Source organism: Parasteatoda tepidariorum, chromosome 5 (assembly GCF_982258835.1).
Source record: "Parasteatoda tepidariorum strain Cologne lab strain chromosome 5, Ptep-v5.0, whole genome shotgun sequence".
NCBI lineage: Eukaryota > Metazoa > Arthropoda > Arachnida > Araneae > Theridiidae > Parasteatoda > Parasteatoda tepidariorum.
This window is the reverse complement of record NC_141759.1, coordinates 58,168,603-58,194,079: the sequence shown is the minus strand read 5'-3', so window position 1 is coordinate 58,194,079 and position 25,477 is coordinate 58,168,603. Positions and strand designations below refer to the sequence as shown.

The 25,477-nt window shown below is 26.8% G+C and overlaps 2 protein-coding genes across 10 annotated transcripts in view; one reads left to right on the top strand and one right to left on the bottom strand.

The window, feature by feature from the left end:
* POSH (SH3 domain containing ring finger posh) overlaps positions 1–23,682 on the bottom strand; it is a 34,125-nt gene extending 10,443 nt beyond the window's left edge. For 2 of the 5 annotated variants that reach the window (XM_043051952.3, XM_043051950.3), the window contains exons 1-12: positions 23,363–23,682; positions 17,641–18,115; positions 16,965–17,023; positions 15,059–15,272; positions 13,855–13,950; positions 12,338–12,378; positions 8,890–8,960; positions 8,307–8,680; positions 6,905–7,074; positions 5,939–6,106; positions 2,503–2,857; positions 752–1,168 (exon numbers count right to left, since the gene is read on the bottom strand). In XM_043051952.3, the coding sequence (XP_042907886.2) occupies positions 752–1,168; positions 2,503–2,857; positions 5,939–6,106; positions 6,905–7,074; positions 8,307–8,680; positions 8,890–8,960; positions 12,338–12,378; positions 13,855–13,950; positions 15,059–15,272; positions 16,965–17,023; positions 17,641–18,114 (2,439 nt within the window). In that variant the 5' untranslated portion in view covers position 18,115; positions 23,363–23,682. Of the gene's footprint in view, positions 1–751; positions 1,169–2,502; positions 2,858–5,938; positions 6,107–6,904; positions 7,075–8,306; positions 8,681–8,889; positions 8,961–12,337; positions 12,379–13,854; positions 13,951–15,058; positions 15,273–16,964; positions 17,024–17,640; positions 18,116–22,869; positions 22,991–23,362 lie in introns of those variants that run through there. The other 3 variants (XM_071185962.2, XM_043051953.3, XM_043051951.3) reach the window with 2 other exon arrangements.
* A 91-nt stretch (positions 23,683–23,773) lies between these two features.
* The window catches only part of LOC107440695 (FHF complex subunit HOOK-interacting protein 1B), a 28,504-nt gene continuing 26,800 nt past the window's right edge, over positions 23,774–25,477 (top strand). For 4 of the 5 annotated variants that reach the window (XM_071185961.2, XM_071185960.2, XM_043051949.3 and 1 more), the window contains exon 1: positions 23,774–23,913. The gene's annotated coding sequence lies outside the window, so the exon portion shown is untranslated. The remainder of the gene's footprint in view (positions 23,914–25,477) is intronic. The other variant, XM_087164008.1, reaches the window with a different exon arrangement.

Below are 25,477 nucleotides of genomic sequence, written 5' to 3'. Positions count from 1 at the left end.
CAAACCCAGCTCAGTAGACGCACATGCGGACCCGCGAGTATTTCATCAAACAAGTACAATGATTGGCGCTTTCATGCTACAGACCGACGGTACGCCTAAATATTTTGTATTTGAATGAATTGTGAAAACGTTGAATAGAACAATGTGAAAACCACACTTTTGCATAATGCATAGCGAAAATTGACATTGTAAAGAAAAAAAACCTAATTTCCAAAAAGGGAAAATTAATCATTTTTTAAAAACACCCAATAAAAAAAGCACCTCGAAGGGCTTTTAAAAACGAAAATCAAAAATAAACACCTTAAAGCACTTTTTAAAAACACTACACACCATGGTAAACGGCAAGTCCACGTAGATAGATTCAATTTAAATCACTTTACATTTAAGATATTCAGAAATAACTTTTGCCATTATTGTTTAACGATAGCAATTACAAACCTCAAACTTATAAGATCGCGTACGAATGAATAGTCTGATACCAGAAAAAATTGTCAGTGGATTAAATTAAGAAAGATAAATATGCCTTAATTACATGAAACTTCATTTGCTTTAAAAACTTATAAGGGTGGTAAAAGTCTAGATATTTCAAGCACTCAAAAATAGGCTCCTATTCTCCAGATTCACTAGAACTGATTGAAAAAACATTGTTTTCAAGATATTTAAATCAAAATGCATAAAGTTTTCTATGAAATACAGGAAAATAAATTTGTAAGAGCATAAAGTTTTTATATTATCAAACGAAATAATATACCTTCTCAACTCTGTTTTGTGAGGCCGTTGCTTGAGAAGCTTGTGGGCATGCTGCTCCAGCTGTCACAGGCGTGGAACAACTAACTCGATCAGGAGTTACGAAAGGATTGGTATTAGGTGGAGCTGAGTGGGGCATCATAAGAGGAGTAGAGGGCTGTGAAGTGCTGTACCTTGCCTGTGACAAGCCCTCTGATGTTGTATTGCTTGATACCATATTCTGGTTGAGAGAAGTATTGGGTGATGCTTGGTAAGACAGCATTCTTGTTGGAGAAGCACTGGTTGTTCTCACTGGGAAATCAGTGACTATCTGTGAAGATGATGGCGATGAATTAATATCTATTGCACATAGAGAAGTCCACGGAGCCATGGCCAATGAACGAGGCTGGCCACATGGAAATCCGTTTTGTTTTGGTCCAATCTATTGGGATTAAAATTAATGTAGAGGAAAAATAATTTTACTGTAAGAAATTCAACATGTAATGTTTAAAAAATAAATTTCTGTAATTTAATGTTTGAGATCATTTTTTTTACTAAGATAAACAGGTTTAGTTACTCCAGATTTTCAACAAATTGAAGTATGCAACGCATAGCTTCTGCATTATAGTTAAATTTTTAGATTAATGTGAATTAAATATTTTATTTCAAAGTGAGAGACTGCTTAATTAGATATTTTAAAAAGAATCTTGTATTTTTTTTTAATTCCAGTTGATTACTTTGTACACTTAAACATTCATTCAAAATTCTGAATCCGCACTAAATTTATTGTTAACATTATTTTTGATGATCACTAACATCTAAAACACAAGTGCCACTATCTAATATATAATAAATGTTAAATTTTATTTTAGAGACATACAAATTTGATTATTGTTGGAGTGAATTATTCAGTTTAAGTTGCAACATAGCAATACAGAAGAGCTTACTCTGATAAGGTAAAAACACCACAAAAGTGCCACACGAACTACACAATACGAACTATTTTTAAGCTGGAAAAAAAATATTTTAAAAATAAATATTTAGCTAAAAAGACAGAGAATATAATTTGTAAATAAATTTTTAAGCTGAAGTCTTTTTGCTAATATTTTGAATATTCAATAAATTTTAAATATTTACAGAAATTAAAAAACAAACACTAAATGACTTTGTTAAAAGAAATCCCCTAAGGGTTCCCTTCAGAGTATTCTTAAGAGAGTTTAAGAATTTTACATCCTTCCTGCTAACCTAAAGATAACAATGTTCAAAATTTCCTTATTTAATCAGTGACTAATTAATATTTTTTAAAAATTCTTGCTTCATTTTATTCATTGAAATGTATTCCATTGAACTTAATTCGAAGCATTTTAAAGAAAATTAAATTTTAAGGATTGTGGGTTGAAGAATTTTAAATTTTAAAGTAAAAGTATTTTTAAAGTTGGAATTTTGAAAAACTTTAAACTTTCAAAAAGTTTTAAAAATACTTACAATCTTAAGCTTTAAAATTTGGTAACTAAATTCAAAAGAACAAATTTCAATGAATAAAATGCAACAAAAATTTTTTAGTAACTGAATAAATAAGATTCTGGGCATATAATTCCTTGTTAGTTAACACCGAGAAAGCAAAATCTTTTTTTTTTTTTTGCTTGAAGAGGACCCTTAAAATTTTAATTTACAATATAGAAAAAAAATTCCAATAATTCCTTAATTTTTTTTAAATAATTATTAGTAATAAAAATAAACATTGAGATTTAAAAAGAACAAGTAAATTTCCTTTACCTCTGATTTATACAAAGCAGGGGAAAATGATGCAACAGAGCTGACAGGTCGTGACAACCTCTGAAGTGGAGCTGCTACAGCTATACTATGAGCCCACTCTAACACAGCAGGATGAGCAGGTGAAACAGGAGAAGTAGATGTAGCAGGCACTCTACTGCACAGTGTTATGGGACTGTTGGTGTAAATGACGCCTTGAGTGGAAATTGGATGAAACAGGTGAGGATTTTCAGTGGTCAATCCTGAAAAAGTTGTTCTTTGCAAAGGCGTCGTTCCAGCTGGCGGAGGAGAAGTAGATGATGCCGGAGATGTACGCCCAGCTATTGATACGCCAATGTGTGGCTGTAGCACAGCAGACCTGTAAAGAAATTATGCATCATTTGTATGTCCATCATAATAAAATAATGTTCATAATGAAATAATGTTCTCAATTTTGAATCAAATACCAGATATGCATAAAACAAGCAAGAGCTGTTTATGGGCAATTTTTTAATATTACTCATTTTAAAAAAAAAATCCTCTTTTATAACATATTTCTATTTACAACGTTTTTTTACATATTATTCAAATAAGTAAAAAGCAATTTGTAGTAGTAAATTACAATTTATTTGTTATTTTATGATTTATCTGATTTTTTTAATCTTAAATGAACTGCAGTATTTTGTGAGCAGATGTTAGTTATAATGCCAAAATCACATTTTTCTCATTGCAACAAGCATGTAATTTTTACATCTAACATGTAAAATGATTATACAACAATTATGTGTAGATTTAGAACATATTGTACTGTAAAAATATGCATAAAGAATTCAATCACAATGTTTTTTTTTTCCATTTATAGTAGTATATATTGAGAAAAAAAGGCAAGCAAAGCACAGAAAAATCAAAAAGTGATTTCTGCAAAAATTAGATTGACTATTAATAGAATATCAGCACTGAAACTTTTCAAACTGACTTAGAACTACAAAGAAAGATTACATTTTTTTTTAAAAAATCTGCCAAATACCTCATAACTTCCTATCAAACATTTATTCCTCATTTTTATTTAAAATGTTTTTTATTTTTAAAAAAATGCAAAAAAACTGATATGACTAACTTATTATAAGTATTTCTTTTTATATTATTTATTTTTTAATCATTCTGGATGAAAATGTTGTCACTTGTTAAAGATCACTATTATGTTATTAGGTTTAAAACTATTAATTTAAATTAAATAAATAGTAAACTCATCAGCAATTGCTACAATTATTAATCACATTTTTCAGTCTTTAATATTTAAATATAATTTTGAAGTTGCTTTCTTGAAAGGAACTCCAATAACAACTACTGCACAGTGTTATGGGACTTATTTTCATGCTTATTTTCTGGATGGAAATATTTCATGAAACTTTAATCACAAAGTAGGATAACTATCTTTTAACAAAAGGATACGTAACCAAATTTTTCAACAAAAAATAAGTACTTCTTAAAAGCATTCAGAAATATTTTTAAGCCCTTAAAAAAAATTAAGACAAAATCAATAGTTTTGGGTAAAGAACTCCATTTTTGATTTTTTTTTTGCTACCTTAAAAAAAAAGTTTAGACTATTTTAAACATACTCAATATAGGTTTGCTTATTCTATTTTTTAAATTAATAATTACTTATTCAATTATGTAACAAAATAATAATTTTAATTCGAAGCTACAGTAAGATTAACTTCCAACTTGAAAAAGTTACCTGGCATATTGTTAAAATTTAAATAAAAATTATTTAATGTATACCCAACGATTACAACCATTTACATGATTAATAATATATATCATACTGAAATGATAAACATGTTTAGAGAAATTAGCAAGTCTTAATAAACTGAAAATACAAATGTAAATAAATTAACGGCCCCAAATTTAGTTTTTAATAAAATTTGTAATTTTGTTCAGTATTTCTTTAATAAAATTATTAAAATATTTTAATAATTTTGAAATTAGAACACAATGAGTATTGAAACTAAACATTTTTGTCAGAAGTAAATTATATTACATGCTATATTGCTTACATTTAACAAAGATGAGATTATTGATCTTTTAATTTCAATTAGTTTTAAATCAAATGATAAAGATATAAATTATATTTTGAAATAAAAAATCTGAATCGCATATTTCTTACTGCATTTGCTAAATGTTAAAATGCCTTTTTATTCATACAATTTAAAATCTTTTCTCTAAATTTTTTTTTCTATTTAGTAACTCAAAAGTAGTTATTGAAAATTTTAATAACAAATCCAGCAAAATTAAAGTAGGTCTACAATATAAAGTCCAAAATATTTTATACAATTGGAGAATGGTACCCCGGGAACAAAATCTGACGATCAATAATTTCAATTAATTCTTATCCTTAAAATTGAACTAAAGGGAGATGAAAATTTGAATTGATGAAGCATAGTTGACTGCCCTTGACCCACATGAAAATACTTAATTAGTTTATGATCCCCAAGTCATGTTCTGGTAATGATACAATGCAAGAACATTAACTTGCTTGTAATGAAGACAATAGCACTTCATCATCAATGAAACAAACAAAACAAAAAATTTCTTGCTATTGGGGAAAAGATGCTTAGTTTGTCCCCACGATGAGCAAAAATTGGAAAGATTTTCAGTTCAATTTCAAAGAACGGGAGATGAAACCTGAAATCGAAAATTTTTAGCAAAATGCTGAAATGATGGATGTGTAAGTGCAAGAATCCTTCCAACCCAATTTAGCTCAGTGCACAAGCATGCAGAGCACAAGCATAACCCATCCAATGTGTAAAATGATGGTGTATTCCTACAGTATAGACAATAAACCACCAAACAGATTGTGGTTGTATGAAATGTTAAACGTTGAATGGAACATAGTGAAAAACCCCGCTTTATGAGTAATTTATGCCAACAATTGATAGGGCAACGACAAAATTTCTTTGGAAAAGATAAATTCAGCACTTTTCACAAATATTCAATTAAAAACATTGTTAAGGGTTTATAAAAACTGAAGATCAAAAATAACCTATTTTAAAAAATGCTATACACTTTGAACAACATTTAAAAATAGAAATAATGATTCATTTAATATATTTTAATGTAAATAAAGATATAATAAAAAGAATGTTAATATTCTGAATGAAATCAATTTTTTAACATCAACAAAGTTCTGATGAATTTCCAATTTATCAATGAATACAAGTAAAGCTTATTCAAATGGACACCAACTAATTAAAATAAAGATGGACATGTATAACTAATTTTAAATTAGATGGTAGGAATAGCAAATATTTCAGAGTACAATTAATATAATCTTCTACAGAAGCTTAATTTATTATTTATGTTCCTTAAATTTTGACTGTAAAAAATATTTTACTAAAAAAGATAGTTTTGTGAAAAGATTGAAAGATATGAGTTTGAAATGACAAAATCAAAAAATTACTTTGCAATTTGAACATAATTTCCGGGAAATACTCCACTTAGACCTGTTCTTAGTGATGTTCCTTTAAACCAACCGTCTTGGCACTTTTCACTTACAGTATATAATTCACCTTTTCTCAATTCCAACTCATCCTCCTTCAAAGGTCTGTACGTGTAAAGAGCCAAATAGCTAAAAATAATACAAAATAAATATTTTTAAAAAAAATACTTGATAAATCAAAATTTTGGCAGTAAAAAAACAAAAAAAATTTGTCTACTTTTTCAATTTACATTTTAAAAAATGCTTGCCATGAAAAAACTCACTACAGGCACTCAAATGAATAAGAAAAATATTTAACCGATACCTTAGACAAAGACATAGATACAGAAAATTTTTTAATTAAAAATAAATGTTCCAAAAAAAATTATTCAGTAAAAAATACATTACAAAATATTGAGCAATAATTGGTATTTCTCACACTATATTAACATTTAGGGTTGTTTCTCGAGGGCACTGTAGTCGCAGGAAATGATGTTTTTTGCAAATAATATGCTATTTTCATAACTGATGTGAGTTAGCAACAGTTACTTATAACTGTTGGGTCAAGTTAAACCTACATTTAGCCAGCGCCATCTATATTTATTCAGAAAATAGCGCTAAATGTCAATAGCCACAGTTTTGACTAAAAAAAAGCATTTGTGGTCTGATATTTTAATATTTAAAAACTTATTCCAATGCTGGCCGATTATCCGGTTCGTAAAAGAATCCAAAATATGGGAATAAGAAATTGATTTTATAATTTTCATCTAGGTAAAAAAATGCCAACAAAGTAGCAATTTAAAAAAAAAAATTTATACATTTTAAAATATTTCAGTTATTTTTGCTTCAAGCGTAAGGCACTTAAACAGTGGCTTTTCTATTTTCCTTAAAAGACCTTGTTAAATTAGAATGTAAATAATAAAATGAATTGTAATGAATGAAACATACAAAGTTGGAACAGGAACATGCGTAGGTGGCTGAGAAGCACCTGTGGATCGTGCAGGTGTATGACTATTTTTAGAAGATTCAGACGAACAAGAAAGAGAAGTGGAAACTCCCTGAGCTTCATCTGTATTTCCTTGAGTCGGTGTCTGAGCACCAGCTATTGATTCAGCTCGCTATGAAATTTAAACACAGCACATCAACTAATATACATATCAAATTAAATAAAAATATTATAATATAAATAAAGTCTCTAAAAGTAATTTAAGTTTTGTGATTCATTTTTCTACAATAATGCTTAGCTTTAAAGGAAAATTCAAATTACTGATGCAAATATCTCTGACAGTTTTAAGCCTGTTTTCATTTAAATATATAGGCTGTCCTGCAAAAAAAATATCTTAATATGTAGTTTTGGAATCCTAATCAAAAAAGAAAACAGAAAAATATAAAACACGCAATTCAAATTAATATTTAACTGAGGAAAAACAAAATACTATCAGAATCTGACAAATTAGAGACTTAAGGAATGTGATAGATAAGCCCGTTATAAAGAATAAGAATAATCATTAAACATTAGTTCCTGACCACCTTTTCATAACACGTGAAAATGACTTTCACCCTGATTTGCCCTTCTCGGCCAAAATGGTTTTTCTTGTTCTGTTTTTCATCTTTTTTCTCTCTCAGTTACTGTGGTTTTAATAGCTTTGTTTCACACCATTATTTTCCATTTTTTTGACAACTTTACGCTTTATATTTCAAATCACTTTTGTTTCTTCACATTTGCGTCTGACAAGTCTTGATAATGGGTGTCTGTTTTTGAGGACTTGAAACATGTTAACTCTTTTTTCCAAATTTGTATATTTTTGAAACCTTTGAAGATTTTAATCAAGTAACTTGCTATGTGTGATTTAATCATTTTGAAATTTAAGTATTTTTTTCATCTTCCTAAACCCTAAAATTTAGTATTTTTTTTCTTTTGGTTGCATAATAATATCACTTAATACAGTTAAAACAGAAAAAGTCTTCACTATTGTAGACAATTAAAATAAAATCAGCCGCTTGCTATCAAATTAATTACAAAGTTTTATATTGATATCAGTACCTGAACTATTCTCTTTTTTCAAAAGTCAAATGTTAAACCTCACCTTTTCCAAATTTAAAAAGACAAACATAGTTTCATATGAAACAAACTATTAGATGCATTTAGTTTCAAAAAATGAAGGGGAAAAAAAGCATAAAATAACAAGCAGAATCAAAACCATTACATATTTTTTTTATTTATTTATTTGGAAACTTTTAAACTTTCCCTCATAGCTTTACTATCTCATTCTTTCAGAGTTCACTTCACGCATATTGAATAAAAATTGTTAGCTAAACAAAAATTTAAATACATTAATTAACAACTTACCAAAGGAGGTGTCACTGATGCGACAGATGAGAAAGCCGTACTGGGACTAGGTGTTGACCTAGATTTAGAAACAGCAGAATTTTCATGAGAGCCATCATTTGATACATGATGTTCATCTGAAGAGGCTTTAACTGATGATGATTGTGGTTGACGATGATGTGATGATGTACTTGCATGGTGTTGGCCATCATATGAAGATCCAGGATAGCCAGCCATGCTTACATTTTGATGAATTGTATGAGAAGAACTATGAATGGGAGATGTAAAGGCAGTAGATGAAAATGGAGGACTGATTCCAGATGAAACAGGCTGAGACATGTTTCCAGTACTGCTTGAATCTTGATACTGAGGACTTTGAGCAGCATTTTCAACACCTGAAATAATTTAAATATTTTACTTTTGATAATTAAGGTCAAATAATAATAATGACTACATTATGTCCCGCTATTTTATTTGAAATTAACAAGCTATTTAAAACAAACAATAACAAAAATATCAGTTATCTATTTTATTTTAAATACATTTTCTTTTCATTGCATTAATGAGACACCAACAAAAAAGCCTATTTAAATATTCAAATTACTTGTTGTGGCAGTGATAAAATGAGAATCAGTAGATGGAGCCACTGGAGGAAGAATTCTTGAAGACTGAGCACTAGAATGAAAAATATTATTTAGTAACCAAAATAAAAATTGGAAAAACAAAATTAAACAAGTTGAATATACTAACACCAAAATATTTTTCTATTTCATTTTTATTTAACTTCATATAAACAATAAAATTAAATTATTTATGGTACAAAAAGTTCAAATAAATAAAAATAGGAGTTGAATCAAGTTGTTAAGTTTTAATAACATTTCTATCAATATGTTAATATTTAATGGTTGTGAAACTCAGTTAAGACTTAAATCAGGATTCATACAGAGATCAGAAGAAGAAATTCAAGGAGGCCAAAATTTAAAAAATTTGCGTAAAAGATAACATAAGTTTTTTTTCTTTTCAAATCTAAAAGCAGTTACTATAAAAAACTTGCAAAAATGTATATTTTGCATAAGATGTTTCCTCCAGACCTTTTGAAATAAATTTTGACTTAGTCAAACTTCACCAAGAAAAATAAATAAAGTTATCACTTTCACACATAAATATTTTTTACAGCTTCCAATCTTATATTTTTAAATTTGAATACAAAAGAAAATCTAAGGCATTTTATTAAAAAACCACAGTTATTAAGTTTGCTTGTAACATGAAAAATTAAAATTATTTGATGTTATTTTTTTCTTCTAACTCTAACAATTCAATTTTATTTTATTTTAAAGTTCCTCCTAAACTATTACATTTTGACAGCTAAGTCATATTTTGTTTCCCTGCTTGGAAAAGCAAATTCACCAGCGGACTTAGTAAGTTCATCTATCCAACACAATAATCTAAGGAGTTTCTAAGGACTAATTTGGAAATCTAAGTAGTTCCAAGTACCCCTTGGAGGCATTTTTATTTCAAAGAAGTATAAGGTGTCTGTATGAGCCCTGTTAAATTTAAGAATAGATTTTGGAATTTTAATTTCTATCTCAACACAAAAAGATTAGTCTAATTCACGATTGTGTTATATGAAGTTAAACATCATTGAACACAAAAGCTAAGTTTAATTTTCTATATTATTTAAAATTAACTTACTTTCCAGCTGTAATGCTGAGATAATTAAACAAAAACACTTAAGTTGCAGTTTAACAAAATAGCAGAATTTTATATTTTTTGTATGCAATTTTTTTTCTTTTTACTATACTTGTTCTGTATTAATTTTTATAAACAAAAAAAAAAAAAAAAAAAAAAAAAATCGAGACATCACAAACCAGTAAATTGAATTGTTAAAACTATTTTTATTATATTTTTAATGTTTAATCTGTTGTACAATTGGCTGGTGGCTGGGTCGCGTGTAAACGATTTTCCCCAACAGGCAGAAAATAGCTGAGTAAGGATGATGTAGTGGCGTGAGAGCCAATCAGAGCTTTCCAGAGGGCGCTGTTTTTCTCCCTCCCTTTTTTTCGAATCTTCGACGCGGAGCACGTTAGTCAGTATCGTAAATTTTTTCTTAAAGGTAACTCGTTATTTTTTTAGATAGTCGTTTTAGGGCTACTAGGCCCTGGATCCAGGGACCGGACGTCCGATAAGTATTTTTATTCTTTTAAACTAGCGTATTAAATTAGTAATTTATATCAATTAACAATGTCGAACGTCTTTAATTAACAATGTCTAAAAGTATTTTTAATGTTAAATTAACTTAAATAGATACGTAAAACCTAATTACGCCGATAATCTTCCACCATGTGCGATTAATTAATATTTCTTTTTTTTTAAACCCAGCCCAAATTTTATAAGTTGTTAAATGTTCTCCATAATGTAAATTATTGTAACATTTTTTAAATTTTATTTTGGAGATGTTGTACCAAAAAATTTGAATTCCTAACATCCTAATTAGTGTGTTAAGAAGAATGTTTTATATATATATTGTAACCAAGAATTATGTTTTAATACATTTTGTTTTTAAAAGTAATATTTGTCTCTAATTCTGAGTATGCCTCGTGCTAATTCTTGGATAGGAATAAATTCCGTGCACGTGCAGTCTAGTGCCATGTTTCTCTAAGATTATCTATAATCCTTTTTTTAAATAACTAAATATTTCGTTAAATAATGCCAATTATCATTGCTAAAAATTAATTCCAATCCAAATTGCTGTTTAGATTAGCAGATTAATATTGCTAACAAATTTTCGAGTCACATGGATGGCCTGCACGAGCACGTTGGAGAGATAGTAAATACTGAATTTAAATGTTAGTTTTAAAGTATGAATATACCAATTAATTTAACATCACGTCAATTAATTTAGAATCACGTCGTAATTATTTGAATATTTTAGATATGTTACTTGATTTTTGATTTAAATTGATCACAACGCAAAAATATAAATTATTAAATAATTATTTCAAATTCTATACGGTCTATTATATTATTTTATTAAAGGACATTATAGGCTAAAATGATCCATGAAATTGAAAATAAATTATAACCACGTTTACGAACCTAACAGTATAAATTTTTATAAATTATACCTGAACTACTTTTGTCAATACTGAATACCAAGTTTATAAATTATACCTAGTTTACAGCAGTATAATAATTATTATAATAATAAATAACAATATTTTGTAATTTAACACTGAATAAATAAATAACAATTTTTTTAAATATAACATACTTTATCTATAACATTCCATATAATGAAATCTATTACACTGACTACTTTAACTAGTTAATCTCCATATTCAAGCATCAAATTAGAAAAAAATAACTGAAATGCTACTTTATAAGTATACTTGACTACCTATCTAAGTGACCCAACACATTCTTTCAATGAAAATGACCAACTTGCATGGATTTCAATGTTCTAATAAAAATAAGAAATATACTTAAAGAATATTTATGAGGGTAATTTTAATCAAATGATTTAACATGTTTAAATGAATAATATGCTATTTTTAGAACTATTAAGAGTTCCTAACAGTTATTCATAACTAAGCTAAGTTTTGTTCCTCTCTAGCCCTCTATGTCAATTACGAAAATAATGCAAAATGTTATTAGAAAGAAAAAATATAAGATTTAAAAAAAAGAAAGGCTTTTGAAATCTAAATTAATATTTGAAATGTTGCGTCACCGTGGCATTATTTGGCTCTGAATATTATGTGAAAATTGACCAGCAGTTATGATTTTAAATTGAGTCAAACCAAAATTATAAAAAAGTGTATTAAAGTTTTCTTTAAAAATATTTAAATTACAGTCCCTTCACTCGTTCCCAGCATTGAACTTAAAGTGCTCAAAATTTTGCTTTTTATTTCGTCTGTCAAAAAATATTGGAAAACATTCTTAAAGTATTACATAAAATTTAACTGAAACCAGTTTAAGAAACCAAGAATCAATTTTTGCTAGGTCATTTAACACTAAAACATTTTCAATAAAAATATTGAAAATTGCAATCTTACTTTGCAGATAATTTCATCACAGCTCTAGCAGCAGCATTCATCTAGAAAATATAAAATGCTTTCAATAAAATTAATAAACTATGATAGTAAAAAAAACTAAGAATTTTTCAACATGACAGAAAAGAAATTAAAAAAAACATTACATAATTAATTTAAGATTATAATAAATGAAGGGTAAAAATTTGATGATTAACGTATATCTAGGTTAAGGGTGCACAACCTGCCACTTACATGCGGCCTACCGAATGTTGATGCATGGTTTGTAGGCGCTTCCAAACAAAACAAAATTAAAAAATTTCGAAAATTTAGAATAGCACATTTAAGTCCTCACTTATTAACACACTCAATTTGCACAGATTCTAATATAAATCTATGTTTCTCGATAACTTTTGACTTTTTTCTGTGATAATTGCTTTGAAATTCCACATGATTTAAAAAAAAAAAGAAACAATATTTTTAATATGATATTACGATACGCAAATTTCGAGTTTGAGTAAGCACTTTTTAACTCGATTATTTTGCTGATTTCATTCTAAATCCAATCATCTTCAATAATTTTTTTTTTGCAGTTACAGATACTAATTTCCATGGGGTATTTGAAATGCCTATGCATTTAACGCGGCATTACAACTCATGAGTTATAAATCACGCACATAATAGATCACTTTCTGGCCTGCTTTATTTGCATAGATTTCATCATAAATCTAGATGATTTTTTAAAATTTTTTTTTTAAGGCAGTTATTGCTACACTTCTCCAAGCATTTTTCAAAATCCTGTATCTTTACAAAGATTATTACAATACAAGAGTTTCAAATCACACATTTTAATTATCACTTTCGGACGTGCTTTAAAATTTCTAATATTACTATTTTAAGTTCATTAAGAGGTTTAATTTTCCAGATAAGGTAATTACATTTCATTCCGATACAGAAAAAAAAGTCTAAAATCAAACCTATTATACATTCCTCCCCTTTTTTTAAGTTATTTTTCCTTAAAACATAATATGGTATAATGCCTAGATTTTTTATAATAATTTCTCATTATATAATTACATTTTTTTAAAACTAAGATAAACAAATATTTTTAATAACAATTAAGAAGCTAAGTCATTATTAAAGTACTTTTAATGCAAAAATTGCCCAGTGGAACGAAAAAAACTGCCTTAAATTAATTTACCTCTAGTGGCCACCAGATAAATTTCCTAATCTTGTCAATTAATGTTCTCTGTGTCCACAATAAAAAAGGGCAATTATTATAAAAAAAATAAATAAAACTTCAAATTATTTTTCCTAAACAACGATTTATAACTGGTTATTGATAACTGATAATCAATTTTTTCTCAAATACCAGTACAAAAGGAATGTTTCTTCATAATAATGATCACCAGCAACAAAATTTAAAAATAAAATATAAGCACAGAAACATTTTTAAGACAATCAGTAAAAAACAAATATTTCATCTACTTAAAAATTCTCAAATACAATTGGAATTATTATTTTTGGAGTATATCTCTTACCTCAACGAAAGATATGGGGAAAATTCCAATTCTATCACGCAATTTTCCTTCAGCCCAGTGATCATCTATTCGTCTAATAACATTCAATATATCACCCTAAAAATTAAAGGAATTTAAAAATTTTCAACATTTAACAGATTATATTGAATAATAGAATTTAGTTTTTAACATAAATGTTAGAACGTAGAGTGAAATTTCAGAAGAAAAAAAATTTTGCACACATTTTTTTTTTAATAATTATTTTTCTTTGCAAAATAATATCTTTAACTTAAATCATATCTAAATTAATAATTTATTTAACATTTCCTCTAAATATTATTTATGACACTTTATTTACAAGTTGGAAAACAAATTCATGTACTGAATGATTTGTGTACGTAGAAATTATTTAAGTTTCGTTTTTTCATATTTGCTAAAAATAATACAAGCAAAGTAAAAGAAACAATAAAAAATGGAGGTTTAGAACATAAAAAAATTAAATTATAATTATTACATATAACTAAAAGAGACTACCCCTACTTCCTCTGCTTACTATACTGCACCATTGCTTTTCTGTTAAAAATCAAAAGTTTACTCACATTATAACCTTTAATAGTTAAAAATGCACAACCTTTTTTGAGAGGGTGCCAGCAAAAATATTTTACCTTAAGGAGGCTGCAATGAATTCAGTTTTTACATAAATTAATTCGGACTAAATAACAAGTAGAAAAACTGAAATGAAAAATTGATTAAAACAATTAAACATGACTAAGAAGTTCCCCTTATTATATCTGTGATCAGGATTCATAAAATATAGTCCCCGATGGTTGGTGATCAATAACAGCAAAAGTCCAGCGACCAGAGATTCCCGTTTATTAGATAAAAGACACCTTCTTCGGAAGAAAAAACACTTTATGTTCATTTTCTAAAAGAAAGTGCAACAGTGAATCAGTTGATATTATACTTTTAGAGTTTTACTAAAGTTCACAAAAATTAGTTTGAAAACAGTTATAAAATTCCTTATGCTAGTTATGCAATTTTCTCTAATGCATTTTTGGTAAGAAGGCAAACTACGGGCAGCACTTAGATTTTAGACTGCAGGTTATGTCCACCTAAAGTAGGCAGCACAATTTTTTTGAAAAATGTTTATTCCACGAACATTGTTTTTCATGCCTTAAAGTGAAATTTTTATGATTATAAGGGATTACAATAAAAAAAATTATACCTTTACAAAAGTTAAACAATCCTTTTCTTCACTGCTACTTATTTGGAAGTCATACAAAGCTTTGCACTGTGGCACATGAGAAGGTATAGGTACAACAACTTGCACAAAACTAGCTGGCACAAAGCCAGATTTTCCACCAAGTTCACCATAAAACCAGTTTTGGTCAACTCTTTTTCTCAAAATAATGACATCTCCTTTTTTGAAGGTGAGATCACTATAAAATAATTATCACAATTAGTAAAATAAAAGAGAAATAAAAAAAGTTATGAACAAATAAAGAATTTATATGAAGACAATTGAATAATATTTTATCGTATATCTTATAATATTTTAATACATATAATAATTAAGTCATTTCTTAACAGGTAACAACTTAAGAGATGTAATGTGTGTTTCTCACATAATTAAAAAAAAAAGTTATACCTTGGTTTTTGGGATGGATGCAATGTAAGGCACAGCCCTAAAATATGTCACAGTTAAGAAAGTTAGTCATATCTATTGTCAAATGACCAAGTCCATACCCGTATGCGAGATCTGAGTACAATGTGAGAAATAAAAATTCGGATCGTTCTCTGTTGAACGATGTAGAAGTGAACAATAAAACCAGTTTTGTATATGTGTATGTAGTACGTAATGCGTAAAGTAAAAGTCTATATACGTATATAGAGTACTTTTGTATATGCGTTAAAATTTTTTGAGGAGGCAGTGATGGAGATCTAACTCAATGTCAACGTGCCATCTTAATTTAAAAATTCACATTAAAATTATGACTGTTATAAATAAAAAAGAAAGTGTTTTTAAGTCAGGAATATCAAACAATGATTGAAGGATTTACTGGAAAGAGTAGATAATTAATCCAATTCATACTCCTTAAAAATGATTCATTTTTCTGTACCTCCTTTTTACAAAAACTTGCGAAATAAACTGTATTACATAAATGAGCAGAAAAGAACATATATACATTTAAAGAAACTAATGTTAAAGCTTGTTGTTCTATAAACACTTGTTTTAAAACAACAAAAAAATTTTAAAAGATTTATTGCGTCTTTAGCAGGAAAATTTAATAATGTAAAAATTCTTTTTAAATAAATACTAGTTTTAAATAGCAGTGAGATGAATTTATTAAAAAATTTTTTTATCAGTGAGTAGAGATGACTTGAAATAAAATAAATTTTTATAAATAAAAAAGATTGAAAGATGTAACATTATTAAAATTCATTGAAATTTTTTTTTCAAATAAAAATAAAAGTGCATCGAATTTAATCAAAAGTTAAAAACATTTAATTTATGGAAATGCTAGTAAGAATTATAGGCTTTGGTATAATTTTGTCACATTTTAATGCTGATAAAACTTTATATACCTAAGAAAATCAAATTTTAATAATTAAAAATTTAAAGAGATCTAATTAAGAAGTTTAAGTGATCTAAAGCATTTGGTCTACTAAATATTACTTCTTTTTATTAATTAAAACATTTCGGCATTAATAGGATAAATATAAATTACTTTAATTATATGTGTGTGGTTTAGAACTACATTTTTTTACAGTTAGTAACAAGTTTCACAATCTCAATTTTTTTTTATACAATGTTAAATATCATATTTAAAATGTAGAAAATTCATTAAAATATCAATAATTTTCCTTTTTTTTTTAAATATAACTCCAGATAATCTTACAGAATCTCCATTGTCACTATTATTGAAAAGCAAAGTTTAAATTCCAATGTTTAATTGAGCAATTAAATTTTCTATAAAATAGTACCAGTAATAACAAAAGAAATTTTTTTTTTTTTGATGGGTGCAAAATTTTGTAATTTAGCTATGAAATGAAACACAATTACATTTTAATATTTAGCATTGATCTCATATAAACATACAAACAATTCAAAGAAGAAGAAAAAATCTTACCCTGGTACTTTGGCTTCATATGGATAAAGAGCTTTAGCACAAGGACAGGCTTGTAAAACCTATTTAAACATAAATAATTGAATATTAAATACACTAAACAATACATAAAAGCAGAATTTAAATTAGAAAGTTAATAGAAAAAATGTTATTATAAATATAGCTTCAATGATGAAACTTTTAAATTCTCCCAACTCAATGTAATGACAAAATCTGAATAAATGATATTTTAGATCCATTTAAAAAAATACTTGATCATATTCAGTTTTTGTCACGACTAAAATTGTAAATTCTCAAAGACTAAAATGAAAGCTCAAATTAACAGGCATTTATGAAAGATCTTTTGTATGTATTAGAAGTTATATAAACATGAAATGCTATAATTATTTATTCCATTTGTCTTGTTTAGCTGTAATAAATCAGAAAAGTTATCTTAAAACACTAGAAAAATACAAATTAAAAAAATTTCAATTATTTTCAATACATTACAGTCATTATAAAAAATACAGTGATAAAAATACATTAAAAAACACATTATAGAATTTTATACAATACTATAACAGTTAATAAAAAATAATTTAATTGTATCAGTATATTTTGCAAATGAGATCAAGTTTTGTTTTGTAAAGAACATCTAAAATCAAATACAATAAAATGGCTCTGAAAATAATCAGCTTACCTGTTTTGGCACCATCCGTAAATCTGTAACACTCGGGGACCGCTGTAAGCTACCAAGAGGTTGAGGTAGCTGAGGATGAGGTGGAGTAGTTTGCTGTCCCGAACTCGATTCAGCACTCCGTAAAGCAACATCAGTGCTGCTACCCACTCTCTTAGGCCGAACATTATTTTTTAGACCTTCTAAAAGACGCACTAATAGTATATTGCACGGCAATTCTTCAATCTTGACATCCACTAATATCCTGCACTCAGGACATCTCAGTTCTTTGTGAGAGTTTAAAATTTCATGCAAACATCTCTTACAAAAAGTGTGCTGACATGGAAGGACTTTACTGCTACTATCTAACTGTTCTAAGCATACTGAGCATTCTAATAAGTCATTGAGAAATGCTTCATCCATAGTGAAACATTTTAAAGATTTGTCACACTTCTCTGTATCTTTTCCCAACTCTACCATAGTAGTTAAATTACTCATTCTGAAATAGAAAATATATCTCAATTCATAACTGTCAGATAATAAGAAGTGCATAGAAATCAAAATTATAATATTCAACTTAGAACATATAAATATATACTAAATGACAATATATACTAAATGTCCAAGAGCAAAGAACCTGTTAGCAGTTTTATTTGAAGGAAAAAAATATGTTTTAATAGCCTTTATTTAGATTTCTGTTTTTTCATATTTAAATAAAAACTTAGTCAATATATTTCATATTTTTAGTATGTCTACCATTTTTTTTCTCAATGTCTTCTGTTTTGTTTCTAAAGCATCATTAGGTTATTTAGAACAGTGTTCCCCAACCACCCCCCCCCAGTCCGTGGATCAAATGGTATAGGGCCGCCCATTTCATTGAAACTGAATTTAAATTCCTAGGTTTATACCCCAAATTAAAAATATCTGTGTTCCATTAAAATTTTATTTATTTAAAAAAAAGGGGGGCCCTGAAGGTATGACATAAATTTTTTAATGTTTTAAAAAGTAAAAAAAAAGGAAAACCACTGGGACTATTTTCTCTTTCAATTAAGTTGCAATAAAAAAAATCAATTATCATAAATGTAAATATCATAAATAAAACACGAAAGCGCGGCGCGAAATTTACATTAGAACTAATGAAGAACTTCATCTTTTCTCTATTGCATACCTGCCAACATTCATTCTTTTCGAGAATGGATTTTCCAAGTGGTAGTAAAACAATTACCGAAAAACAGTTTCACTCAAAAAGAAATTTATATTTTAACCAGGTTGAAATTCGCTATCGTGGAACTAATATGCTTTTTATATATTTGTTGTAATTATTTATATGTAGTGGTGGTCAAATTCATTTATAATTATTAATATAATTCAAAAAGTTTAGTGAAATAACATGAATTTTGCTAGCACTTTAAATATGAAAAAAAAATCTTCCGGGAAAACGGGAAGAGTTGGCGGGTATGCTATCGTTAATAAATCAAAATAATCTTAAATGTAAGCAATCAACCCCCCCCCCCCAGCGGGCCACGGTAAAAATATCAAACGTTGACAGGTCTGGGGTGATAAAAAGGTTGGGGAACACTGATTTAGAAGGTAAATGTAAAATTCTCTAGAATTAAAAAAAAGTTTCTGGAAAAGTGATTACTTATGAAGGATTCAAAATAATAATAGGCCAAGTCCACTTAAGGGGAAAAATTATCCAAAAGCAGGGTTGGGTTTTTGACGTCAAAAAGTGGTTTTTGACATGACAAGGGTATAATACTGGTTTAAACCGTCAAAAACTGAAGTTGGCCAAGAAAATATATAAACTTCAAAACTACCAACAGTTGTCATGCATTAGATTGAAATTTAATTATACTATAGGTAATCAGCAGGTTTTAAAATATTTTTTAATTAAAATTAAGGTAAAATAACAGATTTAAAATCTCAGAAATTTATATTCAAGTGAAAGGGGCAGAAAAATTTTGCACAAAAATTGTTTAAATATTTCTATTTAAAAAAAAAATTTTTTTTTTTGATACTTAAGAAAATTAAAAGCTTATTACTATGCATTTTTGACATATAAGGAACATATAACTAATATTTATAAGGAACTTACAAGTTATGTTGTATAAATACAAACTTGATACAAGTGCATAAAATTTTTTTTTTAATGTTATACCGAATATCTTTATTATCCAGTATGTTAATTTGAATTTAAAAGTAGTTATATTTATGAATAATGATAAATATAATTCATATTGTTTATTATATTTATTTATAATTATTACACTTATCATTTTAAAACAATTTTTATCTCTTAATTTTTTTTTCTCCACTTGTATTAAGAATACAAATAATGCATATCTTGAAAGCAAGAAGTAATTATTCAACAGCTGAATATTTAGATATTCAACAAAACTATATCGTATTCAGCAAAATGAAATTCACAAGTATTTGGATAAACTAAATTTTCAGCATAGTAAATTAATAGGCTGAATATACTGTAAATCGACACTAACTACTCTGTGTATTTAACAGAAAGCACTTAAATTTGTATTGTCTTATGTTAAAAAGATTATTAAGAAGATTTAAAAGAATATTAAAAAGATTTTTCTTTAAAAGAAGATGTCTAATGTACAAAACTGCTAATGTTTATCTTTAAAAATGTCTAATTTTTAGTATAATCTATACTATACGCTAAATTTGGTTATAAATAAATTTCTTAATAATATCACTGCAGATTTTCAATAACACATGAAAATGAATACATAATATTACAAAAGATGTGAGTTTTAAGTACAAGATTTTGGTTACTATTCAAAATATAAGTGTTTCTTCAAAATTTTAAATTTATTTTTTCTAGAACATATTTAGAAACACTATCCTTTATAAAAAAAATATATAAATTTTATGTATTAATTAAATTTCACATATGAATATAGGTTTTTGACATTTTCGACATTTTTGACAGTGAGGTTTTTGACGTGACGGTTTAAACCATGGTTTAAACTGTCAAAAACTGTCACATGTCAAAAACCTGCCAACCCTGTCCAAAAGGTTTTAGATATTTCTGTTTTATAACAATAAAATATTTTTAAAGTTATTATTGCATATTATGTGCAGGTCTATTAATAGCAATAACAAACCTGAATAACAAGACAATAACAAGAACTAACTAGGAAAAAAATCTGAATCTGAAAAAGTGTTATTATAGCCTTTAGCAAACCTTGTAGAAACTAAGGAAAAACTATTTATTATTTTTTGCAATAGAGATAAATAGAATAGACCTAAATAGAATAGACCTGCTATCCATTGTCTTTTAAAAATTTCTAAGAATACTTTCTAAAAATTAATTTCATTTTGAAGAAATTTAATAACAGTAAATTTTTTACTACTTTACAACTTAAACATGAACTAATAGCTGCAATTTTGCTGCACAGAATAATTGTTATGAATATTATACTGTTGAGAGATGGTAAAATTATTTCAAAAAATAACTCCATAAAAAAAATTTTAAAAAAGTATATTTAAATAAATAAGAAAAAGAAACATATACTGATTACAATTTTTTTTTTCTTCATGTTCAGCAACAAATGCAGTTTTATTCTTTCAAGCATTGAGCTTCTGGGGAAAATTATACAGAAATTTTCCTGCTACACATTATTTTCCCATCTCATTCCATGTTTTTATTTATTATTAAATAAATAAGTATAGAAACTTGTAATTTGACTACTTTTAAAGAATAGTGTGCAATGATAATGATACAAGATTATGAAGATATGAAATATTGGATGCACAACCTATGGCAAACAAGTCAAAAGTGGCCCCTAAAGCACTTTAACTAGACCCTGGAATTGTCTAAAATATGAAAGAAAAATAGTAACAGAAAGTTACTGATCTAATTTACAGCCTTTCTCAAAGAATGTGATATTTTCAGTTTCATAATGAAAATTCTTATTTATGTAATGGATTATTCTAAGTTTACAGTGAAAGATAATTACTTATAAATTTGTAAACTATATGAAAAGAAAATGTACGCAAGTAGATAAGATGAATAAAAAAAAATAATTTTAAAATTCTAGCAATGGTCATCAGATTAATCTCATACAGTATTAGTAACAAATTTTATTTTCTTAATAATAGCCAAAGTTAACTTGGATAAGATGAATGTAAATTTGTTGTATGCCAATGTCTACATAAATGTATCATAATTTGCTTTTGCAATCTAATAAGTATAATTGTTCAAATTTATTCACATTAAATATCTTTATTATCTGCACAGGAGCAAAAGATTAATTATAGACTTGTAACTTAATCTCATTCCATCCAATCTCATTCACATTACTTTAAAAAAAATCTAAATATTCCTTGTATATTTATAATTACAAGATAATGTTATGGTGCCTTCCAGATTCTGTATTTTGTAGTTTTTGTAACCCACTTCTAATACAAAAAATGGTTGTGCTTTCCTGCTAATATTGTTATTTTATTTATAATGTCCCATATTTACTAGCCACAAATGCACAAAAGAAAATAAGCTTATGCAATATCTAAAAACTGAAATCAAAGAACTGTAATGTAATTAAAACAGTATAATAGTTTCAGCAAAAAAAAAAATTGCTCATCTCTGTTTTATAATAAAAACAGTTACTATAACTTTTTTTCAAATAACAACTTGTATAAATTCCCAGGAATTATTAGTTTCTATACATTAAAAACAAAATGGTTTGCTTAAAAGAAAAGCAAAATATTATTTGCTTAAAATTAAAGCAAAATTATAGTTTCAAAAATGAGAGAGAAATTACAAACAAGCTTGAGGATTTCTTTCCTTATTTTAATATTCCATTAACTTACAATTAACTTTTTATGAGCATAATGAATTTGAATAAAAAACTGTACTTCAATAAAAACAAATCATGAGATTTATTGCTTTTCAAGTATACATACAAATTACTGAATAAAAAATGAAGATTACAAATGATATATAGAAGTGGTAACTTACATTAGAGGCAAGTATTAATATAAATATCACATTTAATGTGTTTTAAGTATTATTATTGAGTTTTAAAACATTCTAGATTAACTAAAAGTTCAATTTCCTTTTAATAAAGTAATCTTACAAGAAAAATAAAGGTGATCACAATAACATCTGTAAGTGTAAACAAACTTGAACTCATTTTATTGTTTTCATGACAAAATATTAGATTAACATTTTATCAGAAAATCTTTGCTATTTAATGTAACGATAAAAATAGAATTAATGTAATTTATTACCTGTTAAACAAAACAACAACAAAAAACTAGAAAACTGTGTTGTAAATGGCATTATATGTAAACTTAACGATTGCACTGCTTTAAAAATTGAATAGAAAATGCAATGCTTAATAAATGGCAGGGTAAATAGATTTAAAAAAAAGTAATAAACTGAGATTGATTAAATATTATGTTATATTTAAAAAAACGTTGAGGGTAAACAACCGATGAATCATAGGTACGACGAATAGTTCCGGTATCTACTACACATAAAATTTTATCGACAAACCTGCCGTATAAACAAATATTTTTTTTAAAAATATATAACGTACTGAACATTTTATAAATAACAACTTCAATATTTGCTCTCAATTCACACTTTATTCTTAAGTAACTCTTCGTGCAATTTAATGTGTGCATGACAACAAATGAAATTGATTACATTTAGTCAAATAATGAATATATAATACTGTGTACGTTACATAATGATAAATAAATATAAGAAAATCCTTACTTTTATGAATAAGATCTTTAAAACAGTTACTTGTTCTATAGATTGCATATTTGCTAAATGTAAATAAAACATTATAAATAAAAATCGATTAATGAAAAGTGCAAAATGTTCGATTGCTATAAAATGTAGTTAGTAAATGAAAACAAACGATATCTGATTAGACTTTTTATCGCATACAGCAGAATTTGTGAATTATCAATATTTGAAAATTTTATTTTAAATAAACAAGGTGTCGGCTGTATTTTCTAAGATTTCATTTACACCAACTTTAGAGTGGAAACCACCACAAATCGACACCATCTTGTAATCTCGTTTCCAGTGATTTTTGAATTATATCAAGAATTGTATTATATCCAAATTAACGCATGATGCAATTATATTTGCATTTGAAAATATTCAAATAATCTTTTCAACAACATTTTTTAACTTATGAAGAAGCTGTAACATCATTCTTTCCAAAAAATCAATTTGATTTTTATTGTTTGACGAGAGTATATTTACACATGGAGGCCAGCAAACCAGAGGATCAGCAGGTAAATGAAGAAATCAAGGTGAGATTTTGTTTAACAATAATTTTAATTAGAAATGAGTCATTCCCTTTACAATTTAAATATATTATAAATATTTACATTATAGCTTGATTTTAAAAACGAAAAGATTCGTTTTTACAATGTACTGTGTAAGCTTTTTAAAGTTGAGCCATAAAATTTATGGTTAATTGCAGACACCGTGTTTATTTGTTTATACGGCTATGTTTATGTTATAATTGTTATGCCGAATTTAGCCCATTTACACCGGATTTGAAAGAAAATAAATCGTTGTTTTTTGTTTTGTATATACTCATATCATTTTAAATAAACTTTATTGTTATGCTTATTATTAAGTTTATCTGTATTGTACAATTTCACTAGGTGTGTTTATAATTTGACTGAATTAAAATCATTTTATAAAGAGCATCAAGTTGAAAAATATTTTCATTTCATTACAGTTTACATTCATATTTCTGTTGCTACAAAAGCTATTAGTCTGATTTGTTAGTTGTTATAATTAGATCTACGCAACTGAACTGTTTATGATATTTATTAGTATATATATTAAACAAGTGAATAGATTTTTATGTTCCTATTTCATTTTTTTTTTAATTTAGATAATATCTTTGCTTTTTATTATGATGTTAGTTCTTTTTTAAAACTGTATACAATGAACCAGAATTCTCTACCTCATCAAGTGGAAGTGCAATTTAAAATAAAATCGGTTATTAGAGAAATTATTCAAAATATCAGTTTTGTAACAAGTTGAGATGAATTTTATCTTATTGACATAGGAGGTTAAAGATTCTAGCTATTTGTATTTTGAAGATGTTGCTTTTCTTTATTTATACCTGTATATGTAAGTCTTATTTATAACTGTATTTGTAAGCCTCATTTATGATCTGTATTTGTAAGTATAATCTTTTCTCCTTAAAGGACATTCTGCATTGCTTTTTCTTTAGTTTATACTGTAAATCTATATTTTGCTTTATATTTACGACTACTTACGTTACAATCACACTAAATTCAAATCAGTGATTGTTTTCAAAAGCAAAATGATTCTGCTTTAGAAAAGGGAAGGGGTGATACGGAGGTATTTCTGTATTGTGATCTAAAATGTGCAAATTTTTGTTAGAAAAACATGTAGAGGTTTGCCCGGGGTTGGCTACGAGTTATAATCTTCGAGTTGGTCTCTTTCTGTTATGTTCTTTTTAGCTTCTTATGGGCCATTGCCTGGAAATTGCTATCAGGGCTGATTGTGCTCCGGAAGTTTCTGGAGATGGAAGGTTCAGGCATTTAAAGAAATCATTGATCACAAAAGTTTCTGGAAATCAAATTTTCAAAGGTGGAACTTAAAAACACAGTTAATTTTATTTGTTTGTAAAAGAGAGCCAGATACTTTATAAGCTTATATTCAAGATTAATATTCATTTTTTATCAGTAAATAGTTATTATAATCATAAACTCAAGAAAGAAAGACATATTTATAAATTTCAGTTACTTCTCCAGATCATCATAGGTATGAGTAAATGGTATAGGTATGTGTAGAATTTTAAATATATTTTAATTAAACTGAGAAAAAAGA